At 38.0% G+C, this 18,243-nt stretch overlaps 1 protein-coding gene across 1 annotated transcript in view; it reads right to left on the reverse strand.

The window, feature by feature from the left end:
- Window positions 1-13,067, reverse strand: part of LOC106472574 (uncharacterized protein KIAA1109-like) — a 58,296-nt gene extending 45,229 nt beyond the window's left edge. Inside the window, exons 1-3 of the mRNA XM_013933227.2 lie at window positions 12,921-13,067; window positions 11,950-12,105; window positions 11,369-11,466 (exon numbers count right to left, since the gene is read on the reverse strand). Of these exons, the coding sequence (XP_013788681.2) occupies window positions 11,369-11,466; window positions 11,950-12,028 (177 nt within the window). The 5' untranslated portion in view covers window positions 12,029-12,105; window positions 12,921-13,067. The remainder of the gene's footprint in view (window positions 1-11,368; window positions 11,467-11,949; window positions 12,106-12,920) is intronic.
- Window positions 13,068-18,243: the final 5,176 nt, after the last annotated feature.

Consider the following 18,243-nt stretch of genomic DNA (forward strand, 5'->3'; position numbering starts at 1 on the left):
ACATTACAAAACTTTTAAGCGTTCATCAGGCCCAAGGATCACACTGAATAAAATGTCAGTGATTAACAGAATATTTTTACTTGCAAAAGTAAACAGTATGTTATAAACAAAATATTTAAAAACAATACAATATTGTAAAAAAATATATTATAATATTATAAATCAACAGTTTGGAAATAAAGTATGTTTTTTTCTAAGTAACAGCATCTACGAAGGGTGGGGCCACAGAGATAAATCAAACACAAAATGGAGTCACGAGCAGAAAAAAGGTTGAGAAATTCTACCCTTACAAGTCTAACATAAAGGATTTTTTTTTATTATTATTTATGTATTTTGAAATAATATTTTGATTATAATTAACTGATGCGCAAAAGGCCAATCGACCCCAAGGAATAAATATTCTTTCAAATAAGTACTAAAAATGTACGGGAATAATTTTGAAAAGTTGGGAAGAATTGTGCGTCATGAAGAAGGAAAATCAGCAAAAATTAGAAAATAATTGGGGATAGAATCTGAATAAAAGAAAGTGTATAGCGACTATTGGGTTTCGTTGTTGAATCTGCCTCTGACACGTTGAAAATTTAGAGAATAATTTTAAGGGCTTTGTTCAGGGTACAGGGGATAAGTCGGGTTTGCCAGATCCTGAAAACAGAGCAAAGTGTCAAAATGTGCACTGATAAGGTTTTTTCGTTGAAATGAGTAATTCAGTATGTCCTGTTCTAGATTCGGATCACAGTTTTTCATGTTAGAGCTTTCATTTCTGCACTAAAATAAATCTCGTGTAATAGAGAGATTAAAAACATTGAAGCCTACATCTAAACGAAAACGCACTGAATGTCTTCTCGACAACTCGACCAGAGAAACTAAAACCAATCAATTTCGATGCAAAAGCAATCCGAATGGACAATATTATAAAACTGGTTCCAGGAGCGTCTGATGTATCAGTCTTAATCACTAAGTAGGTAGTACTTAATATTAGGGATCGTGAGAAACAAAATGGCGGCCATAAAAATCGCCCGTTTAAAATCGCCTTTAAAATACCTGTATATTAACAATAGTTATTTCACAGTACTGATTGAGCAAAACTAAAGCTTACTGTACTTATACAGCTGCTTATATCGCTATATACGTGTTTAGGGTGTGAATCAAAATTTCACTATTTCGACGAATTTTCATTTAAGTAAGCGACTTTTCCAGACAAGCGTACAAAGAAAATGACGAATCTTATCGCTGAGCATATAATTAGGTTTGAAGGTAGATCGGTAGAGATTCTGATGAGTAATAAAACTGAATCAGGTATAAGCGCATCCCACGCTTGGTATTGTTGGCGCACAAAAATATAACAAATAAAAAGGAAACAAATAAGTATAAAAAAAATTAAATTTTATAAATACAAGTGGGGATCGATCTATACGTAACCCAGCTAGCTATAGTTGTATAAAAAGATTTAATGCCACAAAAAGTATAGACACAACAAATTCAACACTACAAAGACTTTTAAGTAAACTTTATCTCTACTTTGGTAAATCACTGTACTTATGTTAGTCTGAGCCACAGTAGGGATAATTTTAAAAAAAATTATTACGTAGAGCATTGAGTGGAAAGACAACCTTAACACAGAACTGCGAGAAAAATTAGAAAAGCATCTCAAACTGACAATAGAATTTAACAAAATACACGTGTTTCAAGTTATACATATACGTCACAAATATAAATGAAACTTACTGGATATTAGGGATCTCACAGGGAACCAACACCTCAAAAAAGAAAATCTGAATAATCAGCCTTTCACTTCACCGCGAATAGTTTCACATGTGGTGATAAATACTAAGAATTCAAATTATCTGGAGACGTGTTGTTCATTACAAAACAGTGGAGGTAAAGTACTATATACAAGAAGACTACGATTAAAGAACAGGTGGTTGAGCTGGCATCAATATTTCAAGCGAGGTCATGTTGGCAGACTTTTATTTTCCTATCTGGTTTCTTTTTCATAACTCCTGCTGTCAGCCTTCCTCATGCAAAGCATACATTTTCAAATATTTGCTTAAAATGTTGCCCTACACGCTTCTTCTTCAGCGCTTTCGATCCAATTTTAACGTGCCCATAAACATCCGTTTGTAAATGCCTTTTGACAAGTGAAGTAACAAATGACACTAGAATGCATTTAGACCAATCACACAACACTTTATTACAGTCAGGAGTATTTTCCTCTTAATTTCAGATTTTTTTCTGGCAAAACGAAAAATCTCCTTGACATGGCACTCCGAAACACACATCTCCAAAATAAGAAAATCTACGATCACTAATTTTTTCCCACTCCGTTCCTGCCCCCCCAGTGGCACAGCGGAATGTCTGCTGACTTACAACGCTAGAATCCGGGTTTCGATACCCGTGGTGGTCAGATCACAGATAGCCCATTGTGTAGCTTTGTGCTTAATTATAAACAAACAAACTCTCCGTTACACTTACAATGTAGAGAACGTGACACGCGGACACAACTGTTTTACTAGCGAACCCATGGGCCTATGGCCCACACTTACAGGGTCGCTATAATGCAAATTTAATGCTTGAACTACTATTTTGCATTTTTTAAAGTTTAATTACCGTTGCCGCTATAATGCTAATTCAATATCTTTAACCAAGTTACGAATGGTAATAAGTAGGCTTACTAACTTACGTGCTCTAATGTAAATCAATTCTAAATTTGGGGTCCGCTTTCGGGGAATCCCCGTAAAAGTGTTTTCGCAAAATACTTTCATTAACCACCCCCAAAAAACGTACACCGCGTATAATAGTTCAATGAACCGTAAACATCACGTTAGTGTAGCCTATATAATGTGTAAAGTTTAGTATACTCTAATCCTTATAGTGATGGCACACGACGAGATAGTTTTTAAGGCTAAAGTCACCTGAATGAAATTTGCTGAACCATCATTGACACTTACAAATGTTCAAAACATTTCCATAAACTTCTTTGATATTCCTTGTGGTTACAGAGGCATTGTTTCTCTTCTTGTATTCAAACAGTATTACATGCCTAATGTGTGGGAGAAAGATTCAGTACCTACTGACCCCACCCACCATGGGGTCCTACAAGGGGTTGCACTACAATGCCAAACAAGGACACTGCAGCAACACCAGGGTTTGATGAGCACTATAACCAAACACCAGCAATGTCCACAACACCCACTGAGAATGCCCAATGCTGGTACTCAGTTTACCCTAGCCCAACAGGAGCAGCCGATTGACCCTGGAGGGCCACCCCAAGGCTACCTGTCTACAGGAATTCAAGTTCAAAGTGGTGTGTTGCAGTGCCCCAGACACCACTCAACCACCAGGATCTTCTCCTCCCCTTCACAGGTCATCATGCATTGTAAGCACGTGAGTGGATGTTCAGATCTTAGAGGAGGTAAAATAAAACTACAGAACCTTCCTGGGGAGGTTCCCTCACCATGTACAGGAATCCACCTCAAGGGGAGAGTTGGAGTAACACCCAATATAAAATGTACGTTGTGACATACTACTTTTTACAATAAAAGTTGGAAAAAAAGGGTTGGTGTAACAACCAATATACAACATAGGTTGTGAAAATAGTATTAGGTCACCAGGAAATTAATGTCGCTGAACAGCTTGTATATCAAAACAAAACATATATTAAACGAAATAGACTCCAGTGTTATCGATGATGTTTTTCCATCCTACAATCAGGTTGTTAATGCCCTGATTAAAGAAATCATTTGGCTTTGAAGCAAAAAAACATGTCGATATCCTCTTTAACACCTTCCACATTTGCATACGATTTCCCATTAAGATGGTGTTGCAGCAAACGAAAATGATGGTAATATAATAGTGTCATATCTGGAGAATATGGTGGATGGGGGAAAACTTCCCAACCCAACTCTATAATCTTATGTTGCGTCAAACGTGCCACACATGGATGTGCATTGTCGTGGAGAAGAAGAACAACTTTCCGATTGATGAGTGAAGGGCATTTCTGATAAAGGGCTTGATTTAAACATTTCAGTTGCTGCCTAGAGATCTCCCCATTGACAGTTCGCTGTGGAACGAAGAGTTCAAAATGAATTACTCCTTTGATGTCCCACCAAATGCAAAGCATCACTTTCTGCTGATGGAGTCTAGATTTTGGGGTTGGAAGTGGTTTTTGTCTATGACTGAGACATTGTTTTTGGCATTTAATATTCGCACAGAGAATCCACTTTTCATCACGGGTGACAATTCTGTCCAAAAATGGTTCATGCGCATTACGCACCAAAAGAGACAAAGCAACGTTCACAAGTTAGAAACGATTATCATCAGAGAGTTATTGATTCACCCAAATACCTTCTTTATGGAGTTTTCCCATATTCCTTAGACATTTATGTATTGTTTCATGAGAGACATGCAATTTCAGGGCCATTTCACAAGTGTGTTGCCTTGGGTTAGACTCAAGAAGCGTCTTCAGAGCATGAATATCAATTCCAACATGTCGGCCAATGCCATCATTATATTATGCATCCCCCAAATCCTGATCAAAAATAAAATATAAAAATGGCTCATAGGTAAGCAACCACATCTGAAAGACTGAAGAGCAGTCTCCACCCTATTCTGCACCTTTACCTTGTTTTCTCATTATGCATTCTTTGTCAGACAAACCTTTAGGGCAAATATCTCCCTTTTTATTCATCTATAAGTGTCGGACCATCTGGTAGTATGTATCTATAAGTGTCAAACCATCTGGCAGTATTAATCTATAAGTGTCAGACCATCAGCCAGTATGTATCTATAAGTGTTAGACCATCTGGCAGTATGAATTTATAAGTGTCAGACCAACTGGCAGTATGTATCTATAAGCGTCTGACCATCTGTTAGTACATATCTATAAGTGTCAGATCACCTGGTAGTATATACCTGTAGGTGTCAGATCATTTGGTAGTATGTATCTGTACATGTCAGACCATCTGGAAGTATGTATCTGTACGTGTCAGACCATCTGATAGTATGTATTTATATTTTATAAGACCATTCTGCTAGTTATTATCTATAGGAGACATCACTCAACTATCAATCCATAAATCAGACAAGTTACTCACCTCCAAGGTCTCGCATTCCACTAATGATCTGTACTGTAAGCTAGTGGAAGCATCTAAATGAAGTAGTTGACCATTAATGTGAGATGTGAAACCATCATTAGTGACAACCCATGGTACTGTAACTTCAAGATATGAACCAGGACCAGCATTCATGTGTATTGCATTTGTTTCCTAATGATTGTCAGAGAAAATTTCATTGTTACAATATATGTTGTCATGATAATTGTTAGAGAAAACTTATTTGTTACAACAAACTAACTTTATAATTACACTTAATGGATAGAAACAAATCGTTTTGGTAATTATAGACTAGACAGAAACGTTTTATTTCTAATTATGTATTAGTAACACACAGCTTTATTAATAATATATAAAAGAAATATTGCTTTTGTAATTTTATACAAGAAACATAATAATATATAGAAATTTTTTTTATGAGAGAATTAAAAGGTACTGTTGCAATATTCTAATAATTAGCCAAAACATTTGGGTAAGATAAAATTTTTCTTTCTATAGTTTGTGTTAGTTTTCACTATAAAAGTTGGAACAAAAAGGTTGAAGTAGTTGGTTGGTGTTTTTTGTGCAATGCAACTAGGCGATCTGTGCCAAGTAACCTGTAAAAACTGTAAAAGTAAACTTTTTATAAAATGTAAAAATAAATAAAATTAAAACGAAACAATGTCCAAAATTCAGATAAAAGGTTTAAATAGAATTAAAAAGGCCAATAGCTCGTAAAAATTAAAAAATACAATCACGTTGGACAGTGTCACCATTGCCAATGATAACATCCAATCCCTTAGAAAACACGAATCTAAAATGGTGCTGTTGCTCAGAGTCTTAACGATGGCACAAAAGAAAAATGTGAGCTATTGTGACTTCAGTGTCACAAAAGGGACACACATTAGTGTATCAGATGAAGATAAAAAAAATGATGAGTTAAGAAACTGTGACCAATGCATAGCCTAGCCAGGACAACTTCCTCCTTCTGATCTTTATCGGAAACAAGATGGCCAAAGAACAACAGAAGGTCTGATCTGGAAAAGCTTGTTATGACGTTGCTCACTCCAAGTCGACTGCCAAGCCTTCAATACAGGAACGTAGTCTACATACGGAATAGGCACGGCTGTGATGGCACCAGAGCTGACAGACTTAGTTGCAGTGTCAGCGAGTTCATTCCAGCAAATACCAAAATAGATAGAAATAAATGGGCCAGCCATTGTTGAATATCGATGAGAACAGGGAATAGAATAAATTGGAATAGAAGGATGGTTTGAAAGATGTTCAGTAAAGAGAGGATGATACTTCTAATTGGGAGTATCCACCTTCCTCAGATGACCCAAGGAAAGGTCACATTCAGGGATGTTAATAAGCCATGGTGCAATGGGCTGATCATTGGGGACAGCAATGTCATCCAATGCCAGACCCACATCATCCAGTTGTGCATGGATATGAAGGCCAAAAGAAGGAATTGCAGACCATGTATTCTGAAAGAGCATGACCCACTGAGGAAGAAAGACAACCTCAGATGGGATGCATGCTGTGGTAAGTTTGGTAGCATACTGTAGAGAAAGTTGCAAAGAGCGGATGTGAAGCGGAGGTTCGTGGGACTCTGTGTACGAACTTTGGACTAGAGAAGTGCAGAAAGCCCCCTTGCAGAGTCGATTCCCCAGATGGCAAATAGGGTCCAGCATCTTCAAGGCTGAGGTCCTGGCAGATCCATAGACCAAAGAGCCATAGTACATTTTGGACTGATTGAGAGCACAATAGATCTTGAGCATAAAACACCAGAGGTGGAAGTGAGGGCATGGAGGATGTTCAGTGTCCTTGTACACTTGACACATAGCTGCTTTATGTAAGGAATGAAAGTAAGCTTATGATCAAAGATAAGCCCAAGAACTTTGCATCAGGAACCACAGGAAGAACAAAATCACTGAAACAGAGCTCGGGATCGGAGTGTAGGCCCCGCTGGTGGCAAAAATGCATGTAAATGATTTTGGAAAAATCAAAAGTAAAACTGTTTGCTGTAGTACATTTCGACATGTGATTGAAGGCAGTCTGAAGCTGCCACTCAATAAACCTCATGTTCGATGACTGACACAAGATGTGGAAGTTGTCAACATAGAGCTCACTTGCTACAGTAGGAAGAAGTTGTGTATTGATAGCATTAATCTTGATACTGAAAAGTGTGACACTGAAGACACAGCTCTGAGGGACTTCAATTTCCTGTGTAAAAGAATGGGAAAGAGTCAAACTCACATGGACTTGAAACTGCCTGTCAAGTAAAAGGTTCTAAATAAAAATGTGTAAATGGCCAAACAACCTATATGAGTAGAGGTTCTGCAAAATGCTGTACCTCCATGTAGTGTCATAAGCCTTCTCAAGGCTAAAAAAAATGGAGACAGGATGTTCTCTCTTGAGGAAGGCTTCCCTGATTGAGGTTTCAAGTAGAATCAGGTGGTCAATTGTGGAGCACTGTCGATGGAACCCACACTGGGTGGGCGAGAGGAGGTTGTTTGATTCGAGGAACCAAACAAGATGAGCAATAACCATCCTTTCTAAGACCTTACAGAGACAGCTAGTCAAAGTGATTGGATGATAATTAGAAGGAATCTTGGGATCCTTCCCTGGCTTAGAGAAAGGTAGGACAATAGCCTGGTGCCAAGCATCAGGTAACACATTCTCCTGCCAGGTTCAGTTAAAAACAACCAGATGAAGAGCAAGAGAGGCAGGAAAGTAATGGTGCAGCATCTCATAATGAATGTCATCTGGTCTAACCAATGTACTGCCAGACTGATGAAGAGCAAGTTTCAATTCCACCAGTGTAAAGGGGCAATTATAATCATAGAGATGATCAGCCTGAACAATGTACTGCCAGACTGATGAAGAGCAAGTTTCAATTCCACCAGCATAAAGGGGCAATTATAATCATAGAGGTGATCAGCCTGAAAAGAAAGAGGTGATCACTCTGCTAGAGACTTGATGGCTGAGAAGGCAGGGGAAGAAACAGGAGTATTAGATGCATGAAAAAGCTCTTGCTGAGATTATCGATGATGCTCTGTATGTCGGTGACTTCCTGGCCATTAGAGAGCAAGATGCAAAGGGTATGGCAAGCATACCTCCCATTGCCCTTCCAAATCTTGTCCCATATGACTTTGGAACTGGTGGTAGAAGAGATGCTAGTTGTAAACTTAATACAAAATTCCTTTTGGATTTGATGTCTGACCTGCTGAGCATGAGCCTGCTGGAAAGTGATGCAGTTGGAAAGAGTGGGATATCTGCAAAAAGTATCCCAGGCCTGTTTCTGAGCCTTCAGTGCCTGCTGGCAGACTGGAGACCACCATGGGTGAGGATACCATGGGAAACATGTCAAGGTTTTAAGTATAAGATGCACAGCTGCTTGAATAATGCAATCAGTTACTGCTATCACACAGTCGTTAATAGATGGAAGACTGATGACAGCAGGATCAAGTTCAGAGAGAGAGAGGTGAAAAAGAGCCAGTCGGCCTGGTCCAACTTCTACCATGGCACTTGGGTCAGGTGGCACAGACCATGGTCAATCTCCCTCAAAACAATAAAAAACTGATCACCATCCCATGGGTCACTGTCAGTCCTTCAAGAAAAGCGTGAGAAAAGTGAAGGGAAGCAGACAGATAGATCAATGGCAGTAAAAGACTGACTAGTTGCATGAAAATAAGTATAAGAAACAGTATTGAAAAGAGAAAGGTTGTGATGCAAGAGCATACACTCTACAGAACGACTCCTCCCAGCAATATCAGTACCACCCCAGAGGAAATTGTATCCATTAAAGTCTCCCAGGATTAAAAAGGGAAATGGCATCTGTTAATAGAGCATAAAGGTTATGACTGATCACAAGTCTCACCAGGAGACAGGAACAGAGAACAAACAGTGATGGTACGACCCAAGGAAACACAGATGGCAATGGCCTCCAAGGGTGTATTGAGTTGCAGAGACAAAGTGTAGATGCACTGGTCAACCAGCAGCACCACCCCTCCATGCACTTGCCCATCACACAACCTGTCATTCCAGTATAAAAAACTGTCAAAAGGTGACAGTTTTGGCAGGTTGCAGGAATATTTCCTGTTAGAAAAGACACACAGGATGATACGTTAATGGCCTTAATGTTGTCCAAATTAGAAAAGAAATCTCAACAGTTCTACTGTATCAAAGTGACCATATTTACTTATGTAGAGGAGAACTGGGTAGAGAACTCTTCTGTTTGACTATGCCATTTTTCTTTACTTGGAGGATATCTGTTGACCTCTATGCATCCTGCCCTTGGTTGAGTGGGAAGATACCTGTCATTAGACTTAGATTCCAGCATCTGAGAGCATGAATGAAAAATCATTCTACATCTTGGGGCTGAAGAAGATAAACTCAAGCAGACACTGGAAGCCCAGGCTGAAGGAGGTGAACCCAGGCAGTCACTGGACGGAATGGTAGAGAGAGAGGTAGGAGTAGACATTGACTTGTCAACTAGTTTATCCACAGTGGGGAAAAAACACTTCACAGGATGTGACAAAGATTCTGACAGAGGCATAGAAAGCTCTGTTTGCACACCCACTGTAGCAGCGGAACGGAGTGCAGCAGCATATATCCGTGATGGAGTCTGGAACAACTTTCGAGCCTCCAAATAAGAAATGTTGTAAACTGTTTTTAAACACTGTAACTATTTCTCCTCCACCCATTTAGGGCAAGAACGATAGTAAGAGGGGTGGGAACCACTACAATTAACACACTGGAGAGGGTTAGGAAGATAAGATCATACCTTACAGTTCAAATAGCCTGTCTTGACAGCGACAGGTGGACGTGGTGATGTAAACATCAGAATGAGAACATTAGTGGGCAGCATAATTCTGTCCATACGAGTGGAGATGCATTGCACAGCAGAAACTCTTTGGCTGGATAAACCAGCAAGGATCTCCAGCTCAAGAATGTACTTTAAATCCCTCTTGACAATAAACTCCTCGTGAGGTAGTAGCATGGGGAGTAACCTCAATTGGTATATCCCCAATGGCCTCTGAATTCAAGAGGAGTTAATTGTGTTTTGGGGTGATGTTTCCACCAAGACGTCCCCAGAACGTAGCTTCTTGAGTGACTTTGGAGAGCCAGCAAGCCCCTCTAATCCCTTCTAGAAGGTGCATTGAAGTTGTTGGAAAATTTTACAAATTAGAACTTGCCAAGGGCTTTCAAGTGGGGTATAAAAGACTGGAGCATGTTTTTTCAATGCTTAGATTGGCAAAGAGTGGAAACCCTGGAGATCAAGAGATAGCTATAGTGTAAGGGAAGGTAAGTTTGTTTTGGAATTAAGGCTTGTCAATCTATCAAGCTTAATACACTGACCTTATGGTAGCCTTGACCTTTTAGCACAACTAGTAACAAGCAGGAAGAAACCGACAATCCTCCAGCTTAGTGGAAAGTTAGTATGGTTCATTATTCACATTTTTTGTACAAGTTTCGTTTCTCACGTGAACAGTTATTGTACTCATGATTGTAATCAAAAAGTTGTCTTTTCATAGCATATGTCACAAAATACCCAAACAATTAAATATCTAAAATACATATATTAATATGTTCAAGAATAGTTCTCTTATTTTCCAGGACAATTGTAACCAAATTCAACATTACTTTTTTACAGACTATCAATTATGTACAAAGTAGTTCTAAATACACACACTGAACTGTTTATTATTCTCAACCTGTGTCTATGCAACATTCACAGTAGAATAATATTATGAATGGTTTTACCAAATATTAATCAATCAATTTCCAAACCTTACCTACTAAAATAAGAAGAAAGTCAATGATGAATGTAAGAACTACACTGCATAACAAAAAACATCCTCTCCTCAATCAATTCTAATAATAATACACCTTTGTGAAACTCTGAAACTAGATTACACCAGCAGCAATAAACAAACTGAATACAATATTTCATCACCAACACCACCTGTCAGTAAATTCATTGTGTGAGAACATTCATTTTAAATCCAATGTGTATAAACACATGTAATAAAACACAACACACTGTAACACTCACATTCAAAACTGTTCCATCTCTAATGTGTATCATATATACTGTAACACAGCATAATTACTCTGTAACCAAACAGATAAGGAACTGTTGTACCTCTAATATGTATCATACATACACGTAATGTAACACAGAATACTTTGTAACCACAGAGATAAGGAACTGTTGTACAGCACACATAATATAGCACACTGTAACACATAAATAGGGAACTCTGTTGTACCTGAATCCAAAACTTCAATGTGTTAGTAGGTGGCAAAAATTCAATGAACAGTAGATCAAAAGACATATCAAACAATTCTCCACACACAGCTAGATGAGCTATGGAAGGAAAGAAAAAATGTGCTATTTTATTTGTATGTTTAACTATTTATATATTGAAATTTATTTAAATATTGCTATAAATGTTTAAGAGTTTTCAGTATTCTTCCTGGAATGAGTTTGAGACCAAACGAATGTCCTAAAACAAGTATTAAATCAATTCTGATAGCTAGTAGTAAACTATGGTAATAATAATAACTGTTACAATACCTGTAGTTCCTTAACTATAATTTAAAACTTGTATATGACAATTTTTTTCTGCTTTTTCATTTTGGCTAGATTCTTATGTTTTGATAGAGAGTTACAATTCTGTTTAAATATATTGCATATTACTCTGAAAATACAGCAACAGAACACACCAGTACAAGTATAACACATCATAAGCATACACTAGTACAAATATAACACAACAACAAAGTAAAGTACTTTAAATATAACACACCAACAGAGTTTACCAATATGAATATAAAATGTAAACTTTACCATTTTCTTGATGCTGAGATGAGCAATCAATCCAGTTGTGCTCATTAACAACAGTGATCAGTTCAAATTCCTTGATCATTAAGTTAATATGGCAAGTGTAAGGAACAAAATGGAAGAGGTCAGGGACTGACTTGTTAGACCAATCTTCCAGAAGTGCTGTGGAGAAATCATTAATATATGCATGTTTTAGAAATAGTTCTTACTTTGTTAACTGGAATTTTCTACATCAAACAATCTGGGAATATGTATTTACCCTAAATGTGTATTCAACTACTTAAAAAAAATTCAATAAGAATGTTTAACAAAAGGACTGTTAGATGTAGATATTAGAGGTCAGTATGGGTAGCATATCTGGAACTGGGTAACTGGGTGAAAAATACCTCGGAACACAACATGGTCCCATTTGGGAAATATATAATAAAAAGACCTTTGCATTAAAGTCAATTACAAACATTAATTTTTTAACTGTATGTAACAGAACTAATAGCTGTAGAAAATTCACATACATTTCCTCTCTCCAGATCTGTGGACTCGTGTAGTCTGTTTTTTTATTGAAAATGACTATTTTAACCTCATCTTTATTATCCTGGCCAGAGATCTACACTTAAAACTACATTGTTGTAATATTATATTTTTATGTTGTCAAATTAGCAACTGATATCTGGGTAGTGAAAAAAGACTCGGTTAGGTAACATATTAGCCAGTGGGTATCTGGGTTTTCAATTACCAGTGTCAACAAACCTTTTCCTTTATTTAACATCTTAACAAGTTAAATTGACTAATTTCTTGTAAGGATACATAACATTGCACGTTGGAAAATTAAAAATGTATTTATTGTAGTTAAACAAACTAATATGTTCAACTCTTCTGTAAAACCATTGAGATCCATACTTGAAATTAAACTACACAATCTCAGAATTATTTTGTCTCCACATACAAAACTAAATACAATATATATCACAGTAACCCACCCTGAAAAAAGTTTTTATGAGTGTAGATGAGATGAACGGTTGATTTACATCCTGTAAAATTGCAGGTCCACTCTTGGTGAGCATTCCAAATCCGAGGATACTTTATTTCAATGTTGAACTATGACAAGGAAAATTTCTTACTTATGCAACTAAACACAAGCATTCTACTCAACACAGAGCAAAATATTAATATTGTAACACTGATTTACAGATTGTTAATTTCAAGCCCTTAAAACATAGACATACTAACATTAACATTTGAGTTTTTTAGCCTATTACACAAAACAGTTAAAATAATAAGTATAATAGTTTCACTCCCAAACTGTATCTTTAAATGACAGATCACTCAAATAGTATGTATCTATCAGTGTCGGACCATCTGGCAGTATGTATCTATAAGTGTCAGACCATCTGGCAGTATGAATCTATAAGCGTTAGACCATCAGCCAGTATGTATCTATAAGTGTCAGTCCATCAGGCAGAATGTATCTTTAAGTGTCGGACCATCTGGTAGTATGCATCTAAAAGTGTCAGACCATCTGGCAGTATGTATCTATAAGTGTCAGACCATCTGGCAGTATGAATTTATAAGTGTCAGACCAACTGGCAGTATGTATCTATAAGTATCAGACCATCTGGTAGTATGTGTATATAAGTGTCAGACCATCTGGTAGTATGCATCTATAAGTGTCGGACCATCTGGTAGTATGTATGAAATAACAACTGACTTCAGAGATAATCTAGCCAGTCACAAACAAATAACAACTGACCTCAGAGATAATCTTATTAGTAAATAAGAAATAACACCTGACTTCAGAGATAATTTTGTCAGTCACTAAGAAATAACAACTGACTTCAGAGATAATCTTGTCAGTCACTAGGAAATAACCTGACCTCAGAGATAATATTGTCAACAACTAATAACTGACCTCAGATACTCTTGTCAGTCATTACGAAATAACAACTGACCTTAGAGATAATCTTGTCAGCCACAAAGAAATAACTGATCTCAGATAATCTTGTTAGTCACTAAGAAATAACAACTAACCTCGGTTAATCATGTAAGCCACTTATGAATAACTGACATCAGAGATAATCTTGTCAGTCAGTCAGTCAGTAAGAAATACCACCTGACATAAGATATAATCTTGTCAGTCCAGTCAGTAAGAAATAACAATTGATTTCAAATAATTTGGTCAGTCACTAAGAAATAACAACTGACTTAAGGTAATCTTCTCAGTCATTAAGAAATAACTGACCTCAGAGATAATTTTGTCAGTGACTAAGAAATAACAACTGATTTCAGATAATATTGTCAGTCACTAGGAAATAAGAACTGACTTAAGGTAATCTTGTCAGTCACTAAGAAATAACTGACCTCAGAGTTAATCTAGTCAGTAACTAAGTAATAACAACTGACCGCAGATAATCTTGTCAGTCACTAAGAAATAACACCTGAAATCAGGCAATCTTGCCAGTCACTAAGAATTAACTGACCTCAGATAATCCTGTCAGTCACTAAGAAATAACTAACCTCAGATAATCTTGTTAGTCACTAAGAAATAACAACTGACCTGAGAGATAATTTGTCAGTCACACAGAACTATAACTGAAAATTTCACATTTCAGAAACAGGAAATAATACAATGTGTTAGCCCATTCTTAGGTTGGGAAGAGATGAAATAATTGGTCAAGAAGATGTCCACATTTTGAAAAAAAACAAAAAACACGTAATAACAGTTTGACCTATTCCTTAAGTATTGGTCACAGCTTCTCCTTAAACTTTTATGCACAGTCAAGAAGATCTCCAGGGTTTCCAGTCTTTGCCCATTTAAGCACTGAAAATGCTTGCTCCAGTCTTTTACACCCCACTCAAATGCCCTTGGCATAGTCTAATTTGCGAAATTCTCAACCAACTTCAATGCACCCTCTACCTAGGTACTCTATATAAAATAAGTACCTCATTCAGATAATGTAATCACTTTTTGGAGAAATAAGCCTGCATTTAGTGGGGAGGGAGGGTAGGAGAATGTAAGCGGAGGTAAGTTTTATTGGAAATACATTTTCAGTTTAGGAAAATGTTACATTGCAAAACATAATTACCTCCACTGACACTATAGCTAGAATCTCACATTGAATATGTGGAGGGGCGGTGCAAGCATGAACCATACAGAATGCATCTGTATAGAACAGGAGTGTACCAAGATAAAAATGGTACAAGAGTAGGAGGAACCGCACTACTTCCAGAAGAGGTATGCTCTTTACCTGGAACTCATAGGTGGAATAAAATATGAGTAATCATCAGTACAGGCCAGCCCCAACTAGATAGCTGAGGTTCCACAACTCAGGGTTGAAACTAAGGGGTCGTGGTACCTATATCCCATGTTGGTGGCTAGGGTTATTGGACTGGAATGTTTTATATATATATATACACTTTCGATTGGATCCCAAACTGTAGCCATAGAGTGATGTGTTTCACGCCACTAGCTGGAATCATGATGAGAAACTAAGCAACACTGAAGTGGACAAACTTTCTCATCCACATGAAGAAGTTCAAAAGGCAACAATCCAGGCTCAGGATGATGGGATCATGTGTGCCATACTCAAACAAAGGAACAGAACTCATCCAGTCTGGAATTATGATCCTCCATCCTTACTCTCCAACCAAACGGGCAAAGAGTATTCCACTTGCCCCTCGAATTATGGAAAGGATGTGGAACCTGTGCTCAACTAAGGAACTAGGATGGGATCACTTCACTTTTAGAATTATGAGGAGATAAGTGGACCTCCTTCCATGAGCAATATACAAAACCAACATTGATCAAGAAGAAGCGCCATGCATCCCCTAACCAGAGAGATTCATGTCAGATCTGAACATGAATTACGAGTAGGCTCCCATGGAGGCTGATGACACTCCTACTGACATCTGGCAAAAACATCCAGGGACCCGAATAGGAGGGGCCCCCAAATTTGTCCTCTTCTCCAAGAGTGGAGGAACACACTCGAAAATCTGGAGGAAAAGCCTGTCTGCCACCCCAGCAACTGCAAACTGGGTGTAGTAAGGACTCCCGAGCTCCAATAGTAGAGTCTGGGTGGTAATAAGTGTTGGGGAGTCCTGAGGAACACTGCTCTGGAAACTGTGCAATAGGTGAACCAAGTTCCCTACATTTTTAAAGCAAACTAGCCCCAATTTATTCAACCTGAAGATTGACAAGGACAGGTAGTATTCCCTTTAGCTTTACTCATGATAGTCCATGAGTGGCAGTCCATAATAATCATGTAATACCATCCGATAGGCACCTAGATGGTTTTATGGAACACCCCATTTCGTCAGCCTGTTGCAACCTGTAGCAATTATTGTGAAAGTGGTTGCTAATGCAGAATTGACAAGAGAAAACATACCTAACTGGGCAACACTTGCCAGAGAATGAAAAATAAAGGGACCTTGGAAATAAAAAAGTATGTGATGGAGGAAAATACCTCTGGTTAAAATCTAACAGATGTGGTCAAAATAGCTACAAAGGATAGTTGAAAATCCTCAGAAGAAGAAACTGCCAGATCATGTAAATAATAAGATAGGAAAGTATTAGTAGTTGTCCACACACTAGCCCACACTATGTCTTCCAGAAGGCAATTTAACTGGGCAGCTAATGACATAGAGATATGATGAATCTGGTGAGTGACATGCAACAGATTCCTCTTCTGTAACAATAATCCATTATAGGATGAGCCAATTTAAGAAGCCACCATGTTATGATAATGGGAGATAAGTCAGAGGAAATAGAAGGATTCCAATGACTGAACAACTGATTCCTACTACCTCGAAATGAGTTAGTATGAGCCACATAACACTTGAGGGTCCTAACAGGACATAATACTCCCCGGCCCATGGGAAAGTCACCGATGCCATTGTCAATGGTTCGCCTGAGCCAAAGATTTTCGAGAATACAGTCGCACTCTATTATGAAAGCCAATAGACCTGGAAATCAAAGGAGGAAGTCGGGAAACACTATGAACCGACACTCCAAATTAGCGCCAGAAAGGCGAGAAGCCAACGACGACAAAGAAGAATGTAAATGAGTTGAATCAATTCGTAATTGTAACGTCTCTGGAATTCTGGCAAACAACATGGTATGGAGAAAAGGAGCTTCCCGTAACTCCATGAGGGTAAAAGATGGTAACTGAACACTTTCTAACAAAGCATCTCTACCCAATAAATCCCCACAACAAAACCATCCAGGAAACCAGAGAAAGAACTAAAGAAGACAATTTGGCTGAGGTAGATATCAGAAACATCCCCAACTCATCCTCAAATTGCTGAGGGGAACACTGATAGGCTTCTGAAAAAAGTCTAATTGAAGATAAATACCTCAGGATAGTCGTGAGAGTAAGACAAATCCGAGAAAACTCTTGATCTGTTTAAAGTGTTCACATGTCCCAATCTTAATCCCCACAGGTCCATCTGTTGAAAACCTAAATATACCTCCTCCTGTCACTGATAAACCAAAGCATGCTGTTTCAATAAACATAGGGGACAAGGCATAGCTATCCTATAGCATAACTGAGCAGCAAATCTCCCAGCATGAACATCAATATCAGGAGGAGGAAGAAAACCAAGTAGTCACTTACGTCTTTCTGCCAACAACAATGAAGAAGTAGAGTGAAATGCAACAGGAGAGACTCCCAAAACCTCATAAACAGGAGCAAACCAATTGAAGAAAAGGGGCTGGATGAGGCTCATCAAGATGATCCTCTGTTGAGGCTTACCTAGTAAAAGAATGAGCCAGAAAAAGCGAGTCTAAATTCTCCCCAGCTGGTCCAGGGTCATTGCAATAGGTGCTTCAGAAGCCCCCAGAGAGACACCCTCGGTCCAAGTGTATGACTTCATCTGATAACAGATCATATCTTGGGACAGCTCCGACTGAGACTGATCCCTCCTCTGTCAGTTGACAAACATCTGATTAGCAGAGGTGGAAGAGAAGAGGTCTGGTTGGCCTCAGTAGTAGAAACATTAACTCGGGAATTCATACCTGTCGGTAAGTTTTTTGTTAAAGTAATGTATAAATATAAATGAAGATATAACTGTAGCAATGCCAACTATGTTCAAAGTCGCAACATAAATTGTGAATTCTCATAACAGTACTGTTCATAGAAACCCATGCCGAATGCTTTGTCGAGAAAAAGTGATTACATTATCTGAATGAGGTGCTTATATACAGTACCCAGATTAGTGACTTTCAAGATTGTCTGAGGTCAGTTATTTCTTAATAACTGACAAGATTATCTCTAAATCAGGTGTTATTTCTTAGTGACCGACAAGATT

The sequence above is a fragment of the Limulus polyphemus genome, unplaced genomic scaffold, assembly GCF_000517525.1.
Source record: "Limulus polyphemus unplaced genomic scaffold, Limulus_polyphemus-2.1.2 Scaffold5432, whole genome shotgun sequence".
NCBI classification, from domain to species: Eukaryota; Metazoa; Arthropoda; class Merostomata; order Xiphosura; family Limulidae; genus Limulus; species Limulus polyphemus.